Source organism: Alligator mississippiensis, chromosome 2 (genome assembly GCF_030867095.1).
Source record: "Alligator mississippiensis isolate rAllMis1 chromosome 2, rAllMis1, whole genome shotgun sequence".
Taxonomy (NCBI): Eukaryota; Metazoa; Chordata; order Crocodylia; family Alligatoridae; genus Alligator; species Alligator mississippiensis.
The window spans coordinates 300,324,317-300,350,066 of NC_081825.1; the positions used below are offsets into that span (position 1 = coordinate 300,324,317).

The following is a 25,750-nucleotide window of genomic DNA, read 5'->3' on the forward strand; positions in this document are numbered from 1 at the left end:
CAACTTGCTAATGGTGTTGTCAGATCCTAAAAGTGAAGGACAGATATACTGGGGCTTGTATGGATTGCTAAAATGCAGGATTTTAACCAGGTACAGTACAGAAGCCATTGCACTTGCATGTATCCTCTGTTGCAATAATTCAAAGCTGCCAGCCTTGTTTTCTGTTTGAGCTAATTTCCAAAGAAGTAGAAAGGTGTGTGTTCAAACTGAGGTTGAAAGTTTTGACGTATTATCAAAACATAATAGTGGACTTATGAGGGGTAAGTGCTTTCCAGATGCTTATAGTGGTGTACAATGCTTTGAGCAGAGGTGCTTGCAACTATCCTAACTTCATAATAGCACAATGGTTTAAGCTGGCAGCATAGCTGCAGTCAAAACTAACATTTAGTCCTTTCAGGACTGTTGATTGTAACTCTTTTTTTCATTATTTTTCTTGCATGTCACTTATTTTTGTACTGTGTACAGAATGTGTTAACCAAAAAAAGTTAAATTACAGGCAGATAGTCGGGCTTAAATTCTCTTTCATTCTTTCTTTTTCCTAATAACACTCCCAATTCATTTTTAAAAAGAGCTTGTAAAAGTCTGACCTATATCTCACCATTACTGTCGCTCACATTTTGCATTTTGTTTTCCTTGCTCAGTGAAAATAGACTGTTCACCTTTTCTTTTTCTGCTTTCCATTTAGGAAGCTCATATTATTAACAGAACTCTACATTGTTTGGACAGAAAGCATTGCAGAAAAATCGCATTTTAAAAAATTGCTGCTTTTTTTTTTTTTCTTTGAAAGGCTAACATGAAACAAATACTTTTCTAGTTGTAACAAGCTTTGTAAAAGCTTGGTTTTTTACAGTCTAGATTCTGGGCCTAAACTGGTTTGAAATGTCCGTTTATAAAATGTCACTTTCAATAGAAGAAAATTGGCTCAGTAAGAATACTACAGACTCTGAATTATGCGTTGATGACTTTTGCTGCATTCATTTAGAAAGGGGGTTCTAATTATTTTAATCTGAAAAACTGTGAACACGGAGGCATTAGCCGTAACTTTAAAATTTGCATGTCCAAAGTGGAATTTGGCAGCTCAGAACTATTTGAACTGTGTCTTTCAGCACAGGCTTAAAGAAACAAAGTCCCTATACATTCTTTGTAAGCTCTCTCTGTGAACTGTTTTCTAGATGGGAGGAGGCAGTCATTAGCATGTTGCAAAAGGCCTCTGCCAGATAAGTTTTCTGGGAAGTGAGACTTGAATACTAGGGAAGTGTGGTCAATTCTTTGATCTTGGAGAACTGGTCAGGATTATTGAAAAACCCCACTGGTATTTTCGTCCATGCTGCAAAAAATATGATTGCAAAGGGGCTTTTTGTTTGAGGCTTCCTTGTGTATCACGTTCATTTTAATTGGCGTGTGGAACTTCTTTGCATTTCGGCCACTGGTTCTTATGTGGAGTAGACTGATAGGAGAGTGAAGGTCAGTGAATAGGTTTTGCATACGAGAAATGAACTTGTGATCTTGCTAGTGTGACTGGGGCTGGGTAGTTGCACTATAAAATCACCATCAGGTGGAGGGCTTCCTTGACAACTGGGCTGAAATGGCAAAACTGTCCTCATCCTTGGAAGCTGTCCAGAGATGTAACGAGACAGCTCTGCACCATGGACAGCAGCAGTTCACAGGTCAACCGTGGCTCCTGCCTGATGGTGACATGGCCAGACTTCACAACAGTGGCAGCTGTTATTTTTCCTCCCTCCTCCATAATCCAGTGCCTAGGTCTGCTGCCTCCACCTCTCCTTAGTTACACTGCTGAGGTTGTCTGCTCAAGGCAGGGTCGATGCATGTCAGCAGTACAGTGTAAGTGAGCTTATCCGGGCATGCTGTGACAGAGCCTGTGGGCTGCATGTTGCCTACCAGGGCCATCCCCTGTGGCCTGCTGTAATTCTTCATTTAAAGCCAAGCAGTCCTGTGTCCTCACTGTGCATTGGTTCATTAATCTGTTCAGGTTCCTGCTTACAAACCTGCTGAGCAGAGTAGATCCCACTGATGGTGCCCTACCAATGGAAAAAAGGGTAACTTGCATGTGGCTATTGATCAAGTTTGAGTTGTGCATCTCTGCTGGACCTGGTCTGGGGACATGCTCTATCAATATTGACCTGTCATGTCAGAAAGTTCTTTTATTCGCTTCAGACAGCTCTTTTATCCTCTACCCATCCAAAAGACCTGTCACAAAGACAAGGGATGGGGTAGGTACCAACTGATCATTCCTGTTTATTCTTCTAAAGAAGTGAAACCTCTTCATTAACATCTGTATTTGATAGCACTTATTGCCTTGGTCTGAACCCAGGGCCCCACTGTGCCAGGTGCTGTGCAAACAGAGGAGAATCATGGTCCCTCCCCTAATCAGTGTTAAGTATTAGGTCAGAAAACAGGTGACAGGGAAACAAAGGATTCCTTTGATACAGGGCAGAACAATAGGTGGGGATCTTGGCACATCAGTCACTGAATGGTTAAGATTTGGTAGGCAAAGGAGAGTTTTAAGGAGAGATTTGAGAGAGGAAAGCAAGGTGTTTGCTGATGTCTGGGGGGTGGATTCCCAACAGATGAAAGGCTACTTGGGACATAGCACTCAAGTGCTTCGTAATTTAGTAAGCAAGTGGCATAAACTTGTCACCGGCTGATCACAGACAGGTGTTCACATTGTGAAAGATTATAGGTAACATGGGAATGTAGTGTGAAAGGCCTAGCAAGTGAAAACAGCTGGCTGTGTTTGTTGTAATGGAAAAAGGGAGCCAGAGGAAAGATGCACAGGGTGAGGGGAGCAGTCAAAGTGACAACCTAAAAATATGATTTTTGCAACCAGACAAGGTTCCTTGGGTGAATCTGATATCTTTTATTAGACCAACCCAAATAGTTGGAAAATAATTATTAAGCAAGCTTTTGGGTTCAAAAACCCTTCATCAGGCTAAGAAAGTTTCAGCAGTTGGTGTGTGCTCTTCCTGGATGGAATGAAAAGTAAAGAAGGCAGGGGGCTGGGCTGGTATGCATACAAGACAGGTAGTCAGTGAAAATGTAGATTGAGGAGTCAGTGGGTGAGAGACAGGCGGGGCTGGGGGGGGGGGATGAAAGTGGAGAGATACCTGGGGAGTCAGATGTCAGGCAGGTTATAATAAATCCAATGTCTATGTTTAGTCCCTGATCTCTAGTATCCAGGAGGTTGATGAAATGGAGCTCATAGGCTTGTCTCTGGGAAGTGTTGTGTAAGTTTCCCTTGAGGATCAGGACTGAGAGACTGGAGAGAGAGTGACCCTCCTGTGAGAAATGTGCCCCCACCGGTAATTGGGTATTTCTGTCTTTGATAGGTTTCCGGTGTGTGTTCATTCTGCTGCACAGTTGTTGTTTGGTCTCTCTTGCGTATTTTCCATCTGGTGCATTGGATGAGATGCATTACATTTCTGGAGGTGCAGGTGTAAGATGCAGGGATGCTGATGGCTCTGTTGTGGGGTGTAGTAATAGTGGAGGTGGTGGAGATGTGTTGGCAGGTTTTGCATTTCTTGTCCTGGCACGGTCTGGATCCTTTTGGTGTGTTCTGGGCTTGAGGAAGTTTGCTTCTGGTGATGAGGTTGGCGAGGTTCAGTGCTACACACCTTATTTTTGCAACAGCATTTTTAATCAATTGGAGCAGGGCAAAATTGTACTCATCAAGACCAAAGAAGAGGATGTTGCTGGACACAAGCTGAGTGACGCTCCAATGAGAGTTTTAGCTGAGTGGGTGGGTGGGAAACCCCGTGTCTTGCAGAAGTTACATGGAAAGAATGAGCTGTTTGAGTGAGAAGCAGGTTGATGATGGTGGTCACGATGGGTGAGGAAGGAGGGAGGACTTGGATGGTAGGGGAAAATGAGGCATTCTGTTTTAACGGCATAGAATTCAAGCTAAGGCTTGACATACTGGGGAATACGTCAGAGAGATGCTGGGATTTTAATTTGGACGGGGTAGGTCCGAATTAGAGATGTGATAGTTGAATTTGCCATCTGTTCACTGAGACAGTGTAGCATGAGAAGAGAAGGGGTGGAGGGCAGAGCCTGGTTGGAGAGAGTATAAGGAGAAGTTTATGAAAGAGATGCTTAAGGGGTGGTAAGGTAGGGGATCCAGGTGAAAACTGAGTCATGTAAAAAATGGAGATGAGATATTAAGAGGAAGAGAAAGAAAGCCAACAGATAGTGAGGGAGGCAAGCGTGTTGGGGGAGAGGGGTCAGGCAGGGTGATGAAGGGAAGGAACTAGGGTGAGAGCTGAAGGAGAGCAGTAAACATGAAGATGAGCGTGGGCCTCAGAGGAGGGATCCGATCTCTGGAAAAAATGGAGAGATCAGACAAGACGCTTGAATCCTTGCCAAGGGACAAGGAGAGATGTAGGGAGCAAGGGAAAGCAAGCACAGGGGAGAGGAGGCTACAGCCTCTCGCACGCATCCTCTCGCTGATGTTACATACAGTTTTGCGGTCTGTGCAGAGGAAATCCCAGGGTTTCTTAATGGAGCTAAAAAGGCTTTCACAAGTAAGAAACTTGCTTGCCTGAACTCTGCGTCTACTCTGTTCCTGCTCTGCCTTGGCGTGTGATTTGCTGGAAACTTCCAACTGTATGTCCCCAGTCCAGAAAGCATCCATTAATGGGTGGGTCTGCGTTCAAGTCCCGCTGGCTTTCACTGGATTTTAAATATATACTTAAAGGATATGCTTTATACTTTTATTGCATCAGCGCTATCGGGATTTTGCTGGTTTAATTAGCTTCTATCTATTTTTCTGTAAGGATGTAGGTTTTACATTGATTTGAAGAAAGTGCCAACAGTGAAAGTAGGGGTTTAGGTTGTAGCGGTGTTGGTCTAAGGACATAGGCAGACAAGATTCCTTGGGTGAATTTGATATCTTTTATTAGACCAACCCAAATAGTTGGAGAAAAGTTATTAAGCAAGCTTTCGGGTTCAAAAACCCTTTGTCAGGCTAAGGAAGTGTCAGCAGGTGGTGTGTGCTCTTCCTGGATGGACAGTGAAAGTAATTTGTCAAATTTGCAACCAGTACATTTCTTATTTATTGTACCAAAACATATATATAACACGTTGAATACTTCTGTGCTCTTCCAGGTCTGCATTATAGTTCTGTTTGACATTACAGAAACCTGCACATGGAGATTCTGGACTGGATAGGATAGCAAAACTTTCCCTACATGACCTCAATGAAATGTTACTAAGCACTATTGGACTAGGTGCTTATTTTACTGAAATGTCAGAAGTTTTCTGTTTGTATAATAATTTCTGGTACTGTGCTGTTTTCTTCTGGCACAGCCAGAAGACACTTGAACAGCAACTGAAAATTATCTGCTCTTGTTTAGAACCCCTCACAAGTAGTGTGTGCAGATAAGAAAATAATTATTTCCCCATTTCTTCTGCACACCAAACATTCAATTTGTAAGCACTTGAAAACCAAGACTCTGAGCCTGGTATTGCTGTCAATAGATGCTGAAAAGTCTCCTGTGAATTTATATTTGGGCTTAATGAGTCACTCTGCAGGGCATAATGTCTTTGAATTGCAGGCTATGGTAGCTAGTTTCCAAATAGGTGATAGGAGATTCAGGTTTTATGTATCTGGTTTAAATTTTGGTAATCTTAAATTTGGAGCAAGCTTTTATTAACTGATGTATTTCTATTTTTAAATTTCATTTCCTAAAAAATGGACTTTTACAGTGAGGTCATGTTTTGACATGTATACTGTTATGCCACATCTGATAGAAAACTGACACAATTGTTAATGAAACTGAAGATTTTTGTCTTAAAGACGCTAGATCTGATCAGTCTTGGACTCTCTTTTTTCCCTAATGATTTAAGAAAGAACAGTTTTCAGAAAAGGACTTTCCTCGAGCAGCGGTGTTGTCTGCAGAATGATTTCTTAGTGTATGAAGATAAGTTTTCTTTCTGGTCACTTGGATCAGCTCCTTTAGTTTGGTATGATATACAATATACACAGATCTGGAGACTTGTGGTTTTGAAGCCTCCTGTAATTGAAAAACACTGTAATTGATTAAACATGCTTGATAGGAATGTACTTGCAGGTTGCCACACATCACGTAATAGGGCTCTTTTATGATAGGCAGCACACTTTTCCTTTGCACAGGCGGATCAGAAAGTGTGTACCTTCCTCTTGTAGCCAGTGGTTGGAGAGTAGGATGAATGTAACTGGTGCTTATTCTGATATATAATTGCTTTCAGGGTTAGGGTCTGTATTTGAGAAGAAGTAAATCCCTTCATATTGGACCGATTGCATTATATGTTTTTAGTTACCACAGAATTCCTAAATATTTCCCCCATTAATAACATTGCAGTTCCTCAGTAACTTGTTTAGAAGAATTTGAGGGGGGAACAGAGGGGGATTCCTTACCACTCAAAAAATGAAATTACTCCCCAGGCTTGGGACACAAAGTCTAGTCCCAGCTCTGTAAATGAGAGATTGCCGTAGAGTTCGGTGGGGTCAGGATTTTGCTCTTAATCTCCTCTTTAGGTTACGTTGTCACTCGTAAAAGAACCCAATGGATTGCATATGTTTGCCCTTAAAGAAAGCAAGGTCACTGTGGCTGTGATTTAGATGAATTGGAACCGTTCATTTAGGTATCAGTAACAAACTATATTCTGCAATTTCTTGATAAATGGCTAGAAATCTAGACAGCATTGAGCTGTAAGAGAAATCCTGGTTGTGGCATAGATAATATTAAACATTGACATTTTACTCCATGTGGCTTTTACTGTAAGACCTGCTCACTCGAGCATTATGTGCAAGATCGTGTCATGCAGAGACGAATAAGTAATTTGTAGTAATCTTCATTTCGCCGTAACTATTTAAACTAGCCATGCTTGGAATAAAATGTCCGACGATTAACATTTTCCTCAATATAGCTCGCTAACCCATACCCAAAAGTGTTGCATAGAGCAAGTCAAACAGCATAGTTCTAGCCAAAATGGACTGAACTCTAATCGTGGCTGGGCATTGACAAAAACGGTACCGGTCAGCATGGGTGGATCCAGAACTTTGTAAAGTGGGGTGTGGGAGCAGCAACTAGTGCTGCGGCTCCACTCCCAGCTTCCTCCCACCCCCGTACAGGGGCAGGCAGACCACACCATGGGAACAGCAGCTGGGGAAGTTCCCAAAGTGGGTAATTATTCCCCACTCCCTTCACCTCCGTGTTACACTGGCATGTTCCTTCCACTTGTATTACTCCTGCCCGCCCGCCCGCCCACCACTGCTGCTGTCCCCTGCTCACCCTGGGGCGGGGGGAGCTCTTGCATTGCTCCAGCGGGGCTGCACAGGGAGTGGATCTCAGCAGTGGTTGGTGCGTTTCCTCCTCCTTGTGCCTGCTGTCAGGCTGGTAGGAGCACCTGGGGGAATTGGGGAGGGGGAGAGAACCCATCTGCTGCTGCTGTCCCCTGCTGAGCCTGCCTCCCTGTGCAGCCCAGCTACAGCAGGGCGGGAGCAGCTGTGGGGCAGCAGCAGTGGTCAGTGGAGATGAATGGGTGGGCAGGGGAGGGGATGTGCTACTGTGGACAGAAGGGAAGGGGAACAATCCTTATACGCTCAGGGGGCAGCAGGGCAGGCCCTATGAGGAGAGGCTGCGGGACCTGAATCTATTCAGCCTCCACAAGAGGAGGCTGAGAGGAGATCTGGTGGCTGTCTGTAAACTGGCAATGGGAGAGTCCCTGTTCCCCCGAGCACTACCAGGAGTAACAAGGAATAATGGCCATAAGTTGACAGAGAGTAGATTCAGACTAGACATCAGGAGGCGCTAGTTCACTGTCAGGGCGGCTAGGAGCTGGAACCAACTTGCAAGGGAAGTGGTGCTGGCTCCTGCCCTGGGGGTCTTTAAAAGGAGGCTGGATAGACACCTTGCCAGGATCGTTTGACCCCAGTGCTCTTTCCTGCCATGGCAGGGGGTCGGACTTGATGATCTGCTCAGGTCCCTTCTGACCCTACCAGCTATGAAACTGTGACTTTAAAAATGAAAAAGTCCCTGGCTGCAGCTCCTGGAGCATAGTTTGCAACAGGTGTGCAGCAACGGACACACCACTGCACTGGATCCACCCTGCTTGGCTCCCATCCCTGCTGTCTACTGGTCTGCCACTTCTCACGGTGGTAATGCTGCTGCAGCTGTAGTGTGGCCAAGGCTAAGACCATGGTGCCATGTTCCAAAGGTTTAAATAGATTTGGAATTGGTTTATAGACCCATTACAAAGATGATGCTTTTGAAAGGGAGAGGCTGATTAACACTGATTAACTTTTGCTAATGGCAAAAGCCTCTCTCTTAACTTTTAACTTTTGCTAATGGTACTCAAAAAAGCCTGGATGGCAGACTCAGATTGTTTTCCCTAGTGACTTTTTGGCTCAAGTGTACCTCTCAAATACCGCTTATTTTCAGACACCATTGATTATGTTCCCTGATTTATTTGGCTCTTAAATTGATATCCTCTTTTTTTTTTTTCTTGTGACATGCATTAGACCTGTAATAATAATGAAACCAAATTTCACAGGAAGTTATTTACAGTAAAGGAAAGAGTACCACAGATTTGTTGTGTGTGAGAAAAAGCCTTTTTTTTTTTGTGGATCTTGCTTTGGTTCTTTGAGAACTGTGTTTTGTCATACACTTGGATCTTGGTGAGTTGAGTGTTTTGGACCCCCCACCATCAGTTTCAGCAAGTGGATGGGTCGGTCTCGACCTGGAAGGGTGTGGGCAGTGGGGTCCCGCAGGGCTCGGTCCTTGGACCGATACTCTTCAATGTCTTCATCAGCGACTTGGACGAGGGAGTGAAGTGTACTCTGTCCAAGTTTGCGGGTGACACACAACTGTGGGGAGAAGCGGACACGCTGGAAGGCAGGGAACAACTACAAGCAGACCTGGACAGGTTGGACAAGTGGGCGGAAAACAACAGGATGCAGTTCAACAAGGAGAAATGCAAAGTGCTGCACCTAGGGAGGAAAAATGTCCAGCACACCTACAGCCTAGGGAATGACCTGCTGGGGGGCACAGAGGTGGAAAGGGATCTTGGAGTCCTAGTGGACTCCAAGATGAACATGAGCCGGCAGTGTGACGAAGCCATCAGAAAAGCCAATGGCACTTTATCGTGCATCAGCAGATGCATGACAAATAGGTCCAAGGAGGTGATACTTCCCCTCTATCGGGCGCTGGTCAGACCGCAGTTGGAGTACTGCATGCAGTTTTGGGCACCGCACTTCAAGAGGGATGTGGATAACCTGGAGAGGGTCTGGAGAAGGGCCACTCGTATGGTTAAGGGCTTGCAGGCCAAGCCCTATGAGGAGAGACTAGGGCACCTGGACCTTTTCAGCCTCTGCAAGAGAAGGTTGAGAGGCGACCTTGTGGCTGCCTATAAGTTCATCATGGGGGCACAGAAGGGAATTGGTGAGGCTTTACTCACCAAAGTGTCCCCGGGGTCACAAGAAACAATGGCCACAAGCTAGCAGAGAGCAGATTTAGACTGGACATTAGGAAGAACTTCTTCACAGTTCGAGTAGCCAAGGTGTGGACCGGGCTCCCAAGGGAGGTGGTGCTCTCCCCTACCCTGGGGGTCTTCAAGAGGAGGTTAGATAGGCATCTAGCTGGGGTCATTTAGACCCAGCACTCTTTCCTGCCTGTGCAGGGGGTCGGACTCGATGATCTATTGCGGTCCCTTCCAACCCTAACATCTATGAATCTATGAGTGAGAGTTCATTTAAGTCTAGATACACTTGGATGCAGCTAAGTTAAAAAACTTTATATAATACTGTAATTGGTATCTGGTCGCGGAGTGCGGGGAGCAGTCTAGTGAAGGGGTATTGCAACTGAGTTGGAGTTGGCCATCCAGGTCCCTGTCGTTCAAGGCATAATGGGATCTAAACCCCAGTCCTCACAATCGTGCTTCGTGCCAGGTTTTACACTTTGTGGGTAAGTCTACTCAGTCCAAATGGCTGCAGATGTCTGGTCTAATAGCAGCTTCATCTCCTTGGGTTTGGTTTATAGCTGTGTGACTTAAAAATTGATCTTTGTTCAGTGATTAAAAACTGCTCTATATCAAAACCGTAGGGATTCTAGTGTTAAAGTGAACAAAATTCAGTCTTGCTGTGAGGGGTGAAAAAGGCTTACTGGCTATGAACGAAATGAAAGAATATATTTTTGTATTCTGTTTTTAAATAAAATTTGTATTGCAATCAATTTAAGTTTTATTGCTTAAACCCTTTTCCTTAGACTGGCAAAAAAAAGTTACGCAAATAATTAAAGCAAAGTACTTTGGTACTTGGCTATGTCACCTTTTCATCTACTTGTCTACCTGTGACATTCAGATGTATTTTTAATGATCTTGTGTGAACATACCATGCAGATGCATACCCAACCATACTATACACACATTCACACTAGAGGCATTACAAACAGCAGACTATTATTTTAAAATTGAGAAAATTAAGACGTGAGGCCTTCCCTAGGAATTGGGTTTGGGAACAAAAAAAAAAAAGTGAAACAAAGCAAAAACAACTGGTAGCATTTCACCAATGGCAGGCAAATGAAAAATAGTAGGGAGCATATAATTCATGAAGATTTTGGGTTCCAGGAGTGAGAATTTCTGCCAGAATTATTTCATCTTATTTTAACAGTGTAAGTATACCTCACTGCATTATTATTTAAATTTACAGAGTAAATCAGGACTAAAGTATCAGTCAAATATGCCTCTGACTTAGATGGACAGATCGTACTGTCAGTGTGGGTTGTGCTGAGTCAGTCAGGTGCTTTCCAAATTGTTATCCTTACTCCTCAAAATCTTTGGTAATTTTTCATCCATAGTTAATGTGTCAACTTTTAATGTTGGTTTTTTAATTCAGCCTTAGTTTCCTCGTATAATATGGGTATAAAGGAAGGAGATCAGAAACAATTTTGGGAGGCTGCAAGGGGAAACAAACAAATACATTATATGAATTAAGCTGCTTTTAAAAAGATTGTTTTTGCAACTGTTTTTTTTTTTTAAACTGAGTACTACCAAATAAATCATAAAGCATCATAAAATATCTGCTGGTTTTTGAGTTATGCTTTGGCAGAAATTTCAATTAAATGGGTACAGAAAGTGTGAAGGGGTTGCACATACATAACTCAAAAATGAATTTTCCAAAACATTCACAACCTTCAGTTATGAAATGAAAACTGAAATGAAATTTTGGGGGCTTTACGATTTTTGCCAGATGGCAAAAAGTGTATTTCATTTCTGATGCCTGTCTTCATAGATCTTTAAGCGTGAGGCTTGTGAAATATTAGCAGTTCAAGCTAGTATAGTTGCAGCCATGTTTCACAGCAGTTTACGGGAAGAAAGGAAGAACATTGCTTTCAGTTGTAATTTCACTGAGATTTTAGGGAGGGGAAATGTAGTTGCTTGATCAGAATTAATACTCCTGCCATCCCAAAGAGCATCTTTCAATCTGTAAGTGGTTAAGAACATAAGAGCAGTTACTTAACACTACACTCTCTCACACATGCTTGTTCCACACCTGGAACCCGAAATATGTTTTGTTTCGTCCAAAATTAAGCCCACCTAAACTTGACTCAGCTTCCTTGTTTTGGGATGATTCTGTCTTGAGCAGGGGTTTGGACAGGATAACCTCCTGAGGTCCCTTCCAGCCCTACTTTTCCATTTTTCTGTGATCCTGTCCTGGGGTGACGTCTGTCCAAGACAGACTGTTTTGCAGATGTGAGAGCCCCGTTATTGTATGTTCCAATCTACACCAGCAAAGTGCCAACTAAGGGCAGCCTTGTGTGAGGCCCGGAGTCTGAAACCATTTAGTTTTGACTTTGTCACTGGGGTTTGAGAAATCTATGGGTAGGAAAATTCTAATCATTAAAAATGTGCAATTTTGAAGGACTCCAACAAAGGTACTGTTAATTTGCTCGGTATCGTACAGCTGGAAATCTCTTACAAGGCGGCAGCTCCGAATGGTGCCATTTTTAAAAAGCTGTGTACCTAGTGAGAACTGGTCTGACTTAAGGAGCAATTTAGTTCTTCCCTGTAAAGGCTGAGTAATAGTTACATTTGGGCTTCTGGCGAGAGCATATTTGTTCCCTTGTGTGCGCACATGCATTATGTGGATTTAGCTTTAGCGCATGCATTCTTGGTTCCATCTTCCTTTGTAATAGTGAAGCCCAACTCTTTCTTCTCAGCAAGATGAAGGAGCCTGCGCAGAGGTACTGTATAACAGGGGTTTCCATCTGGGCTGCTGCGAGACTCTTTCAGGGGTGCCACAGTTCAGCGGCTGCCAGATTCGGGTGAAATTCCCCTGCTTCGTGCAGAGCCAGATTGAGAAGGGGCTCCATTCAAGCACCCATTCTTGCCTTCACCCTTCCCAGTTGTTCCTGGCATGCTCTTTCTTAAAATATGTTTCTGGAAATTTTGGGTGTTTGTACCTGAAAGCTTGCAAAGAACAATTTTTCCAGCTATTGATCTGAGCTATTGTATCTACCCAAAGAGCCATGTCTGCCTTCTGGAAATAGAGGCGCATGGAGCAGTAGCACCTGGCAGCGGTGCAGCAGCCTGGGAAAACCCAAGAAATGCACAGATAATTTCCAGGGAGCCCTGTTTGGAACTGCCCCGTGTACCTCTGTTTCTGGGATGAGCGTGTGGGGCCAGAGCAGGCACTCATACCTCCGTTAGGTTCATCAGAGGCGTGGGGCAGGTCACTTGGTGACAGCAGCAGCACCCCCGTTGAGAACCGGTGCAGTAAGCTGAGACAGCACAGCAGCAGTTCCCAGTCGGGGTGCCACGACGTTCAGAAACGTTATGGAAAGTGCTTGGAATCGAAAAAGGTTGAGAATCACCTTGCTCAGTAAGTGGTGCTCAACCTGTCCAGCCCCCCAGGCTGGATCTTGTGCCCAGGGTCGGTCTGTGGGCCAGGTGTGACCGTGTGCCAGCCCAACCCTGCATGTCAGATGTGGCTGCAGGGTTACTCCCTGTGCTGGCATGATCTACCATGCAGAGCCACACCATCCAGCCCACGGGGCTCCCCACAGGTCCAGAAGTTTGTCAGCAGGGAAGCAGAAATTAACGCTTTGCCAAATTTCTGGATCTGCAGGGAGACCCCCAGGGTGGATGACATGGCTCTGCAAGCTGGATCTGTCCTGTGGGCTGGAGGCTGAGTGCCACTGGTCTATAATGTACTGTCGTGTGCAATGTAGACTTACCCACATCTCTTTTTTTGAAGAACCCTCCTTGTGCTTTCAATGTGGTCAGAGCCTAAGAACATCAATGTCCAGATTTGTTCAGCTGTAGCTACACAATGCAATGCTGTGGCTTGTTTTCCTAGCTCCCTTTGCTGGAGGCTGCATGTAGGAAATCGGTAGCCTGCCTGGTTTCTCTGGGAGACTCCCAGTGAGGCTGTTGCCATTTGGGACTTGTAGCCTTGCATTATACAAGTGAAAGCAGCGGGAGGAGGCCTGCATGCATCAAGGAATCACAGGTTTCTCTGACAGTCCTTCAGCCCTCCGGAAGCAAAATATGTTCTTAGCAACTTCTGCTCTTGCTTTTCCAGATCCTGCTATAATTAGGAGGGAGCTGAGGGAGGCTGGTGTCAGCCTGGTCCTGTGGGATGACTGGGGAAAGGGGAAGAATTCTGTCTGGTGGATAGCGTTGTCTTTTCTGAGCTGGGAGCAGCGTGAATGTACGAGAGAGACCATAGTGGGGATGATAAAAGCCTGAACTAAGATGGAGGGTCGGGGAGTTGGAGAGAATAGTAAAGTAACCACAAAGGCATAAATGCTGGGCTCTGCCTACCCTGCCCTTTCCTGTGAATTGTCCCAGTATTTTATTCTATAAAGGAAAGAGGATGAGTGTTTTACCATCCACCCGTCTCCCTTGACCCAGACCAAATCGATTCCCAATGATGTTTCAGCCACAGTCCCAATTTTTGCCATGGCAATATTACCAACTTGCAGGTGGAGAAAGGTTGCGGCCTGCTTCCTGCAGGCCTCCTCTTTGTTTTGAGCAACGACCACCCCTGGATGCAGGGCGCAAGGATATGTTTCATCCCCAACCTTTGGTGGAGACCTCTAACATTTTGCATGCAGATATTCATTTTGAATATTAAAAATACTTTTATACTGCTTTAGAGGTTGGAATGAAACAGACTTGATGACCCTTAGTGAGAGCCCAGTCTTACATTACCAAAAAAAAAAAGTTCCTGACTTCAGTATTTAGGAAACCTCCAAAATCGCCTCCTTCCTGACGATTGCTGTGTAAATTTCATAGATTTCATAGACGTTAGGGCTGGAAGGGACCTCGGGCTGGAAGATCTTCGAGTCCAGCCCCTTGCCCCAGGGGCAGGAAGTCAGCTGGGGTCATAGGATCCCAGCAAGATAAAATGAATCGTTGTTGTTTGGTTGGGTTTTTTAGTATCGTGTATGCTAAGGGAAAGGTGGTTGTTTAGTAAAGACAGAAGACGGGGTAGATTTGCACCTGATAGACCAGGGATGGGCAATATTTTGGGCCTGCAGGCCACATAGGAAGTTTTGGGGAGTTGTTGCAGGCCAGGTCAGCATCTCCATCCCTTCTGCCCCTGGCAACAGCTCACCAGACCTCCCACAGGGCAGCCCTGGCGCAGGCTCTGGGCGGTGGCAGCAAGAAGGGCCTGGCAGCGGCGAGGGAGAGGCCATATCCGTTGCCAGATCTCACCTTTTCCCCACACCCAGCAGCAGCTTCTCCCCCACCACCGCTGCCACTGTTCATCCTGGCCGGGCAGGCGTGTCCAGAGCAGGCACTGCAGGGACCCCAGCCCCTGAGCAGGGCAGGCTGGGGCTTGGACCCTGCCCGCAGGGGTCCCAGCTGGTCTCCATGGGGCCAGGGCTGGTAGCAGCAGTAGCTGGAAGGAGCCACCAGGGCTGCCGGGAAATGGAGTCTGTCCGTGGAGCTGCCCCAACCCTGCCGCACTGGGGTAGCAGGATACACCATGGGCCATGTGGCAGCTGGGCCAGGCAGGACCTGCCACGGGCCAGACGAAGTCTCCCTGTGGGCCAGATCCAGCGCACGGGCTGGAGTTTGCCCACTCCATTATAGCCTAACTAAAGAATCAGCTGCGGTTACTTTAATTAAGATTCCAGAAGTCATATTCTAACTTTTCCTAAAACTCCTATTTTATCCTAAAATATATATATATTTTATTTTACTCGCTATCAGTTCTTGCTGTGCTGAATTCGATCTCTCTCATTTAATGTTTTTTAGAAACGGAAAAAATCCCTGTAATGCGTGGACAGTGGTTTATTGACGGGACCTGGCAGCCTCTAGAAGAGGAAGAAAGTAATCTAATAGAACAGGAACATCTCACCTGTTTCAAAGGCCAACAAGTGCAAGAGAACTTTGATATGGAAATATCTAAACCTGTAGATGGGAAAGAGGGTAAGATTGCCTGGACCATTGTTTATATCAAGGGAAGGTGTTTTATGTTAAGTAAGATGAATGTTTGGTGTATTCTTCCATTCTCTTTTTAATTCTGCATGAATAGGCATTATTTGCTCCAATCTGCATTCACAAATTTTAGGCTATCCAGATAGTTAGTTAGTTTTTAGGATTTACGGAATCACAGTACTTGTTAGCATCACTCAGTTAAAGCTGAACTTACAGGTGTGTTTCTGGTCTTGTCCCCGTTTTGTCTCAGATGCTAATTTGTGACTTTTTATTATTGTATTAAAAGCTTTAAGTGAAACTGCAATTTTCTTTTCATGGGCTAAGAAAAGTGTTGATGATCTCAGTATAAACTCCCTCTAATTGACTTTAATTATGCCTTGCTGGGTACATCATTTTCACAAGTCACATATTTCATTTTCCATTCTGGCTCAATCTGGGAGTTTAGTGGCTTAGTTCTACCAAACTCTATTGTTTCTGTTATGAAAATCTCCATATCTGAACGGCCAGACTGAGACCATTGAACTGGGGTTCATGGGGTCTTGAGTCAAACTTGTTTCATGTTTTTAAGAATACCCTTCTGAAATTACGATTGAATTATTTATGACAGGCAGTAGAGTGAATTGTTCTGGGTAAGCACAGCACAACAAAAGCTCAATATTTTTAACTTTTCAGTTTCACTTATCCTTGTGTACCATTTTATAGGTTCCCCAAACACTACAGTTGCCAAGTCCTCAAAATACAAATTAGCCAGCCTTTGGGCAGTGTTTTTGTGAAAATAAATGCATCTTAGAAGAATATTACAATAAGTGGAATATATATTCTAAAGGTTATGGAAAGTGGGGGTGCCTAAAAAAGTGGGAGTGGCCCTGGGCATGGTAGCTGCCTTCATCATAAGCTAAACACTGCAGGTTGGGACTTGTTAATAAATGGAAGTAAGATACAATAGGAAGAGGCAGTCAGTGGTTGAATCTGATAAAGTAGAGCGTCTATACACATGCTGCAGGGTGGGGGGGGGGGGGGTGCTTTAATTAGAGCGGCTCTGAGAACTGTTCTAATTTAAAGCACCTGCAGTATCACGTGTATTCAGCGTCCTGTGCTTCCAAATGGCAGTGGGAGTGCTTTAACTAAAGCTCATTTGACAAACTTTAGTTAAAGCACCCCTGCCACCATTTTGAAATGAGAGGATACTGAATACGCATGACACGGGGCTGCTGGAGCACACTAATTAACATGCTCCAGTAGACTCAGTTAATCGAGTCTGCTCTGATGCATGCCAATTAGCACGTCAGAGCACAGAACTGTTGTGTGTATAGGTGCTTATAGAGAAATAGTAGAATAGATTCTTTTTTGAGGAAAATGCAATGGTGAACATAATATCCTGAATCGTCTTGTTGGTAGATCTTGTACTGCTATAAGGAAGACTAAATTGTGCCATTTGCTGACTTGAAAAGGATTTTCAAAGGTGCAAGGAAGGGTTTAGTGCCTGACTCCACTGAATGCAGATTGGATGGCTGACTTCCCTCTGTGCCCCTTGAAAAACCTCCTGGGGCTGGGCCTACTCTACGGTGCCCTGCTGGCACAGTTGTGGTCAGGGGTGTGAAGAGAGAATACCTGGCTGACGTAGCTGTGTGAACAGACCCCTTCTAACGCATAGATTCAGTTATGGTGGCAGAGCTGCCTCTTTGCCAGAATAGCGTATTTCAGTTTTAGGGATTGATTTTACTATAGTGGTACAAAGCATGGCCTTGCCACTATACTTTGCTAGTGCACACAGGTTGTAGATAAAGTACTTTTCATGTAGCAGGAGCCTTATGCAATTGCTGCTTGGACTGTCTAGGGGGTAGGAGTGCTTGGAAAGAAGGGAGTGTATTGTGTTCAGATCTCCAACCCACCTGAGGAATGGAGTTCAAATTCTTTTCAAAAAGAGTCAACCCCTTGGACAGAAGGATGGCTTCATTGTTGGGGTAGGAGAAGGGAGGGCAAAGGGAACAGGGGAAGACAATGAGGCAGTTTGGATGTATAAAGGAGGCTGAAATCAAAGCACTGTTATCCTTATATTAAAATTTATCGTCACAAGTACAATAAACCGTACTCTATTTTCCTTGTCACTTTTTCTTTATATAATATAACCTTAATATAGAGAATGCTGATTTTTAAGGCAGGTTAACAGCACTGCCCAAAAGGGAGATCTGACATCATTATAATGAACAGTAAGCAATAGAAAGTAGTTCTGTTATTGAAACATGCCACTTAGTATGTGACCAATCAGGTGCATCCATAATTACTGTGTCCAGAAACAGCACTGGGGGAAAAAAAGGTTTGGAAACTGTTAACTCGTTTTGTTTGATCTAAAAGTAGTTAAATAGAAAGAGGTACATTGTGCATAAATTCTTTAAATGTTTTGTGTATGTCTGCTACAATTTTCTGTAATTGCCTACTACACTAAGTGGTCTTTATTCTTTCAAGGCTCATATGTAGCTGTCATTAGCACTAACTGAGAGTAGAATAGGCGTCTAATTATCTCTCTCAGCAGTACTGCTATTGAGAATACTGTAGAACTTGGCTAATGCCGAGACTACGTGGAACTAGACATCTTATGCCAACTTCACAGTAAAGTTTTAATGGCATATTACTGTAGGGAAGTCTTACCAATAAGATGTCCTTACTTCCTTAAAATACTGCATGGAATATTAGCGTAAAAACCCAGTCCCTGCCTGGCCCAGTCTGTCCGTGGAGCTGCCCCAACGCTGCTGCACTGGGTTGTGAAAGAAGCACTTCGCTCACGCACCAGATACCAGCCATCTGAATAATACAGCTGGGTCTGATCCCAAGGCTGTTTTGGATGGCAACAGCTGCCTGAAGAATTTGATGGCAGACATCCACCTCACTTCCTATAGACAGGATGTGGCTTCGTTCTCTGTTTCTACTTCCATTTCAGGAGCAGGCCTTTTTTTCCCCCTTCTAATTCAGTCTAAAACTTCAGGGCGTCCTGTTGTGTCCTTTATTTTAGTGACCGAGATGCATCTGTTTACCATTTCTTAGGCTTTTGTGTCAGTCTCCACCAAATTCTGTGCGGAAAATGAACTAACAGGGAGCCAGTGTTCTCCTCTTCTGTAACTCTACAGGGCGGTGCGTACAGTAAATTAGTACTGCTGGGGTATTGGCCAGGTGATGCTGCTCCCCCTTTCTAAATGGAAAAGCATGCATATCAATAGATGCTAGCTCCAAAAAGTGCCAATGGAAGATGCTGCTGAGTTAATTTTTGCTGCATTTTTAGAAAAGCAGAAAATTGTTACAGTGGACTCCACAGACATCAGTTTTGAAAGGCTGTCCTCCCCAGAGCCATAGCATAAATGCCACTTTCCTAATCAGTGTCTTCCTTAGTCTGCAAAGCATCCTGCTGCCTAGGAGAGAGGAACCCGAGTCCAATTCCTTTACCCTGTTTCTGCACTTGGATTCTAGTCCTGCAGCAAGGAAATGTCTATGATTGATGTAGGGCCTTTTTAAATGGACTGGTAGTACATCTTGGACGAGTTAGAATTGCTTTGCTTGATCCAGCCTACGAGCCTGTCTAATGCTCCAATAGATACAACCGCTTAATAATCGCACTTCAGAAGGGAGGGTAGGATGTTTGACTGCATTCATCTGACTGCCTAATTGTAGAAAAGCACTCCCACGGTCTAGCTGTTAGTTAATGCAAGTCATGAAAATAAATTAGCAGATTTAGGGAAAAATTTGCTGCCAGGAGCTATTTTTATATTAGATTTTAACATTAGGCTACAATTGAAGCACATGTTTAGACTTGGTATATTAAAAATGGTGCTTGACATTTTGGCTACTTTGCCTTTTTTTAAGTGACTGACCTCCGGATGACTGATGAAGACCCCAAACAATATGCTTCACTTCTGTTATAAATAAAAACACAGATGTGTTCTTCTGACATTTCATGGCATACATATTAACACAGTTAGGCTTGCTTGTTGGTCCCCAAATCCACTGTTTCAGTATTTGCAGTAGAATTCATATCATTGTGCTCTTCCCTCCATATCAGATTTGTTCATCCTTTTTTTTCTAAAAGATGAATCACTTTCTAACTTAGCGTCCATTAATTCAACATTTTGACTAGCTTGAATATAGGATGGAAGACGAAGTTGCTTTGAAACAAGGAAGTGGTTTAGTTTCAAGTATCCACATATATGTAATTGGTGAATACAAACCATATGAAAAATGCCTTTTGTTATTTCTTTATTCAGGTCTACAGTGTCTTTGTAACTCTTTTTTTCCCAGAAAATACTGGCTTTTCTTGTACTGTATATACCCAGTAACTATATTTATAGGATCCCAGTATAAAGAGTCATTAGTACACGGAGAAATTGTTGAGGGAGGCTGAAATGGCACATTTGTGTCCTGTGCAGCAGTATTTTAGCTGAATATGGTTTTGAAGTCAGCACAAGAACTGTAAGTTCTTACATCATTGACTGTACTCAGGTAGATGTACAATATTAAAATACATTTTAAAACTGCATTCAGAAATTATCTTCTTTTTCTTACTAGGCTTGATGTGAGCTAAGAGTTTAGAGGGGGGGGTTTTAACAATAGTTTATCTAAAACCACCCCGGGAGCTTCGTTATTTTGTGGCTTAGATGTGCTGTCTGCAGGTCTTGTAGGAGAGCTGTGGTCCAGCAGGTATTTAAAATGTCTTTAAGCTAAATGCACTACTAACTTCAAGTGTTTGTTTTAACAGGATAAAGAAGGTCTCTCTCTCTCTTTTGTTTTTAGAGCAGTGATGTCCAAACTGAGGGCCTGACTTGATATTTTCAAAAGCAAATGGTCACAGTACCCTGGAGCGGTTTCTGTGCCCTGCAGAGCACAAAGAGATCTAAAACCTACCAAGAGTCACAGGGATGCAGAAACCCCTAGTGTCCACTGAGCAGGTTTCTCACAATGCTTGGTACCTGGAACAAGAATTGGGAAGGCTTTGGGGGAATGGCCCATAGCACAGTGTACTGTGCTTTCAAGGTGCTCTTGGGGTGGCAGCAGCTGGAGTGGGAGGGAGGCATTTGAAGAGTCTGTGTTCCCAGTCTGCTCCATGGAGCAACCGGGCCAATTCAGACACCTCCGTTCAAAACCAGGGGGAAAGCATTTTACATTTGTAATCCAAATATAGGGCCATATGATTGGGCACCACTGTCCTGAACGCACTGCAGTCGACTGTTGCATGTTAATCACGTTATATGTCAGTGTCTGTGACCTTTGATCTGTGATTTTTTTTTTTCCATGTATATTCGTATTTAATTAGAAGGGAGTGAGGCTGGTAGTTAAATTTACTTGGAAACAAGCAAAGAATACAAATTAATTCCATTGTACTTGATCAGAAATGGAGAAAATAACTCTATGAGACTACCACTTAAAATGAATTTTGGAAAACATTGTTTTGGAAATTGAACAAGTTGCATGTAAGGAACCTTCTTTAATGTGTTTTTTGGTATTGTTTTTGCAACTTTAAATGTGGCTATACTCCAAAAAACTGACTCTGTAAAAATTGCATTGAGGGGGATACTTGGTTTGTTTTGCCATAGTGATTTCAGATAAAATTTTCTCAGTTCATAAATACATTTATAAAGGTCGAGTCTTTTGGCATGTATCTGCCAGCCTAGCAAATTCAACCTTGGAAAGTAAAGAGATGTCCTTCTTTAGAGCTGTATAATCATTAGGTAGTAACATACTGTACAGACCAGTTTATCCACTCAGTACACAAGTGCAGCCTCAAAGGGCTTATTTTTCCTCTTTCATACACTGGATTTTTCTACTAGTAACTGTAACTCTAATGCAAGTGAGATCTAGGGTGCAGACTTCTGTTAGCACAGTTGTTCGTTCAGGACCTAGGGGGGTGTGGTGCCTGACCAGCACAGCTGGGTGATGATAAATGCCCCTGGTGTAGACATGATTATGCTGGCAAAACACCACTTTTACCAAGATAGCTGGTTTTGCTCATGAGGAATGGTTTTACTACACAGGTACAAAGTTCAGGTTTTTGGTATGGTTGCATCCACAGTAGGAACACCTTGCCAGTATAGTGCACCGGGCTTCCTGTGTATGGAGTGTTACTAATCGACGCGAGGTGTATGAAAGATGAAATAAGGCAGACCTCCTTCAATGGTCTTGTAGAAGTGTTACTGTTAATGTAATTTGAACTTAATAGATCTGGTTTCTGAATCAAGAAAAGAGAGAGAATCCGTCTCACTTTGTCACAAAATTTGATCACACATTTTAGCTATGTTGGCTGTCAGACACTAAAAAGTTTTGTAAAAAGTAAAAACTTTCCCTTTTTACTAAAGACTTTGGATGAGACTGAATAGCAAAGAGCAGTTTTATTGAATAAGAAAATGCCATTTTTACAGGGTTGCTTTTTGGGGTAAAACCTCACTTTTAAGCTAGCCTCCAGGACCATAAAAAATACAACAGGCAGTTTATCAAAACTGGGTTTAATAGTACCTGTTGTTCTCCTGTTTCGTAGGTGTCTGAGAGCAGCTTCTTCCAGATACTGCAGCTTTCCCTTACCTTGTGGTGTCCCCTTCCATAGCTGACTAGCATTGATGCTTCCCCTAGATGGTAAGGTAAGTCCATCAAATATTGCACAGTAGTTCAAAGGAAATTTGTTTCCATATTCTTATTTTATATCCTCTAAGGAATAAAATGAGAGTATTGAAAATGTAACAGAAATAACGGACTTGCTTTACCATCAAGGGGATGTTCTTGTGCTTTTCAGGAATGGAAGGGATATCCTAATCAGAGTGTGCATTAGTCTGCCTCACTTTGTGGAAGGCAGCTGCCTACAGACCTACAAAATGGGGCAACAAGATATGTCGGCTATTCTAACTCGGTGTCCCCATATTTTGGGGAGGAGGAATCCACTAGCTGTCCATGAAGTTGCAAAATGTAAAAAATAAAAATAAAAGGTTCTTGCATTCTTTACAGTTGCACAAATGGAAAGGGCAAGAGAGACTGGATTGCTTTGTGGTGTGCTTGTAGTCTTCTAATGTTTTTTGGAAGTGCCATGTTCATGAAAAGATAAATATTTTATGAAAAGTAAAGAAAATTTGACTCGCATCAATTGACATTTTTGCTACAAACCCCTTTTTTTAAGCATAAATAAAAATTGCCGTGTGCCACTTCATTTTAGAAACAGTAATCCTAATGAAAAAAGAAATGATACCCTTTTAAAAATTTTACTTTGAAGCTCAGTGTTTTTGCTTTTAGTTATCTACTACCTCCCTCCCTTCTCCCTCCCTTCTCTGTTCAAATGGAGAGGATATAAGGAGAATACAGAGGCTGCATGTCTTAAACGAAAGCGTTCCCAAGGTACAGTAATTGTAGAATTTTTTTTCTTGTTTTCTGCCTGGCCTAGGAAGCTTTAAACTGTAGTTTGCCTGTCAGAAGGATGCATTAGATCCATGCGCTTCCACTTCTTGCACAGTAGTTATGCCATTTTCTTTCAAAAGAGTAGAAAAAGCATTTTAATTCTTAAAGGAAAAGTAGCACCGTAGTGTCTCTTAAAAAAGTAGAAGCTAATAATATTTTATAACACTAATATTTTGCTATAAGGTTTGTGACAATCATGAAAGATGTAAACACTTATTTTTACAGCAGCATTGTTGCATATGGTGTCTATCAAATCAAATGGGACCAGAGCTTTTGATCACAAGTAGATGCAAACTATGGTAAATTATGTCAGCTGAGGGAAAGAGGCTTACATGATATATTGTTGGGTAGTCACTCGTATAACACATGCATTGTGTTTAAAGTATTTAAAATGATACTTTAAATTGTTTTTATAAATTGTTCTCATTTAGATTTTTAAACTTAATTGCATTATATGTATTTTTCCCTTTTTATGTATTATCTTGGTATTTTAGAAGGAGAGTCAGCACTGGAACAAAGCAAGGCATTAGGCATTTGAAAGAGATGGGGGAAGTTGTGTGGAATACAGGATCAGGGCAATTATGCCACAGTAAAAGAACCTTTGTTTTTTAAATAATTGAATTTGCATGATATAAATTGATGCGCTTCAGAAGCAAGACAAAATCTTAGCAGAACTGTTAATGTTTGGAGGGAGGAAGAGGGTTTTCAAAGGCACTTGGCTGGGTTCTAAAGACTGCTCCCTTTTGAAACCCGTAATAATAAACTGTTAACTTCAACAGGAGCAGAGTTAGGTCTACAGCAAGTGCTTTGAAATTCCACACTAGCAGTTCAGTTTGCTCTAAATTTAACCCAAGTTTTCCTGTCTTCTCCTGTAGGTGACAAAAGCATAAATATATTTAAGTATAAGCAAAAGAAAAGTCTCATGTTTTCTTCCTGTGTTGAAGAGCAGAATTTTGTGTTAGATTTCAAAATGCATCTGCAGTTCCTTTCCCTCGTTGATGGTAGTGAGCCTACCTGACTATCATCTGGGCGTTCCACAATGAAATGTTTAAAAGTTAAATGCATTTCAGGTCCGTGTGTAGAATTAAAAAGTTTGCCAGAGGATTTATAACAGCAGGCATGACTGCTTTGGTTGCTAACTCTGTCCTCAGTAACAGTTCTCTTCATGCAGGAGTTGATAGCAATATCTGTTCTATCATTTAAGTAATTGCAGGTCTCTGGATTGATTTTTTGATATGAGAAATGTCAGCAATTATGGGGGAGGTATGGGGCTTGGAAGCAGTTACTATTCAGCTATAAGTTTTTGGAGAATAACACACCAGTGAATATCAAATGCCCTGTTCTTCCCAGGTAGGGATGGATTGTGTCTGAGTAATCTTGTTGATTTCCTATGAAATCCATCAGTTTGGAGGGAAGGTTTTATTGTGGCAAGAGACCAAGGCCTCCACTAACCCACATCACTGGCCTTAAGACAAAAGGCATCCTCCCCCTATGCCCCTCTCCATGCACACACCCCTTGCCTCTGCCTGACCCCTTATCTTCGAGCCTTTGCTTCACCTCTGAATGAAGTGGTTTTTGCAGGGGTCATGCTTTCATGTCAGTCCCTGGATTTCCAGTTTGCTCAGGGACTTTCTTCATCCCACAGCATAGGCCTAGAGCCCACGTGTGTGTGATTTGGGTTTTTGTTTCGTTTGGAAGAAATAATTTCTCACACACGTACAGGGATTTGTCTCTGCCCCCAGTCCTCCTATCCCCTTACCACCTTTGTCGCAGTCCATATGGAGGGGATTCATGATGTCGATAGAGCCTAGAGCCCCCTTTCCTTTCTGACACCTCATGCTAAGATTCCCTGAAACAATAGCAGCCATCCATAAAATGAGACTGCCATGTTTCTAAATCAGTGAATGCCTTGGGTTCTTTGCCGAATATCACCCTAAACTTACACGGCTCTTCTTCTATTTTTGTATGTATTTCTGTTATCAGAGTAAACATCCTTTTTTTGTTCTTTGGAGCCACCAATGCAGAACGATTGCATAGTTTCACTCACTTCTGCATGAAGTGGTTTTTTACTGTGTGTTTTGAAATTACCTTCTACTTCATTCCTCCCTGGTGTCCTGACTTAAATTTATTGTCTGATAGCACTAGCCTTCTACAGTTTGGCAGTGAAACAAAGTCATGAAACAGGAAAGGTTATGAATGACCATGGTTTTATGTAATAGATTTAGACTCTGTAGTATAACTGTCCAAGGCACGTTCAAACTTTCACAGAATAGATTTATGAAAGCAGAAAGGAATCTTCCAATAAGGAGCAGAAACCACGACTTCTGTCATGCTCCATACCCCTGCTTCTGCTTTGAATGAGTGCGGGCTCTCCATCCAGACCTGGTGACACTGCTAAATCATACTGTTTTTAGTGCAGGGCTATTGGCACTGCCTCTTCTTAAAGTACAGCTTCAATACAGTCGAGACATAGATGCTATCAGAGTTAATTCCATCAGTGCAGCTGCTCTCCTATAGCTTCAGTAGTGCAAATCCTAAATGTAAGTTATCTGGGATTTGCACTTGTAATGAGCCGGCAGTTATAATGAGTACCTCTGCAAACCTCATGCAAGTTCAGGGGCCTTAAGCGGGCTGCAGTCAGGTACCTGTGTATGGAAACTGTTAGCTGAAGTGTCGGCCAGCTGCATGCAAAGTACTGGTGATCCTCTTTCAAAAATCACCATTCTGTCCTGGGGAAAGAATTTCTGGTTCAGAAACATTTATCCATGAAGCTTAGAGCTGTGTTTCGCCCACTTGGAGGGACTCTAGCTGTTAGTTCTTCACATTTAACCCCAAATGCAGGTGTGTTTATCATAGCACCTTCAATCTACAGTCATGGGTAAGG

The 25,750-nt window shown here is 43.0% G+C and overlaps 1 protein-coding gene across 2 annotated transcripts in view; it reads left to right on the forward strand.

Annotated features, from left to right (window-relative positions):
• DDHD1 (DDHD domain containing 1) overlaps positions 1 to 25,750 on the forward strand; it is a 92,634-nt gene that overhangs the window by 4,238 nt on the left and 62,646 nt on the right. Inside the window, exons 2-3 of one of the 2 annotated variants that reach the window (XM_019495773.2) lie at positions 15,262 to 15,435; positions 22,705 to 22,806. In XM_019495773.2, coding sequence (XP_019351318.2) covers positions 15,262 to 15,435; positions 22,705 to 22,806 — 276 coding nt within the window. The remainder of the gene's footprint in view (positions 1 to 15,261; positions 15,436 to 22,704; positions 22,807 to 25,750) is intronic. The other variant, XM_059723405.1, reaches the window with a different exon arrangement.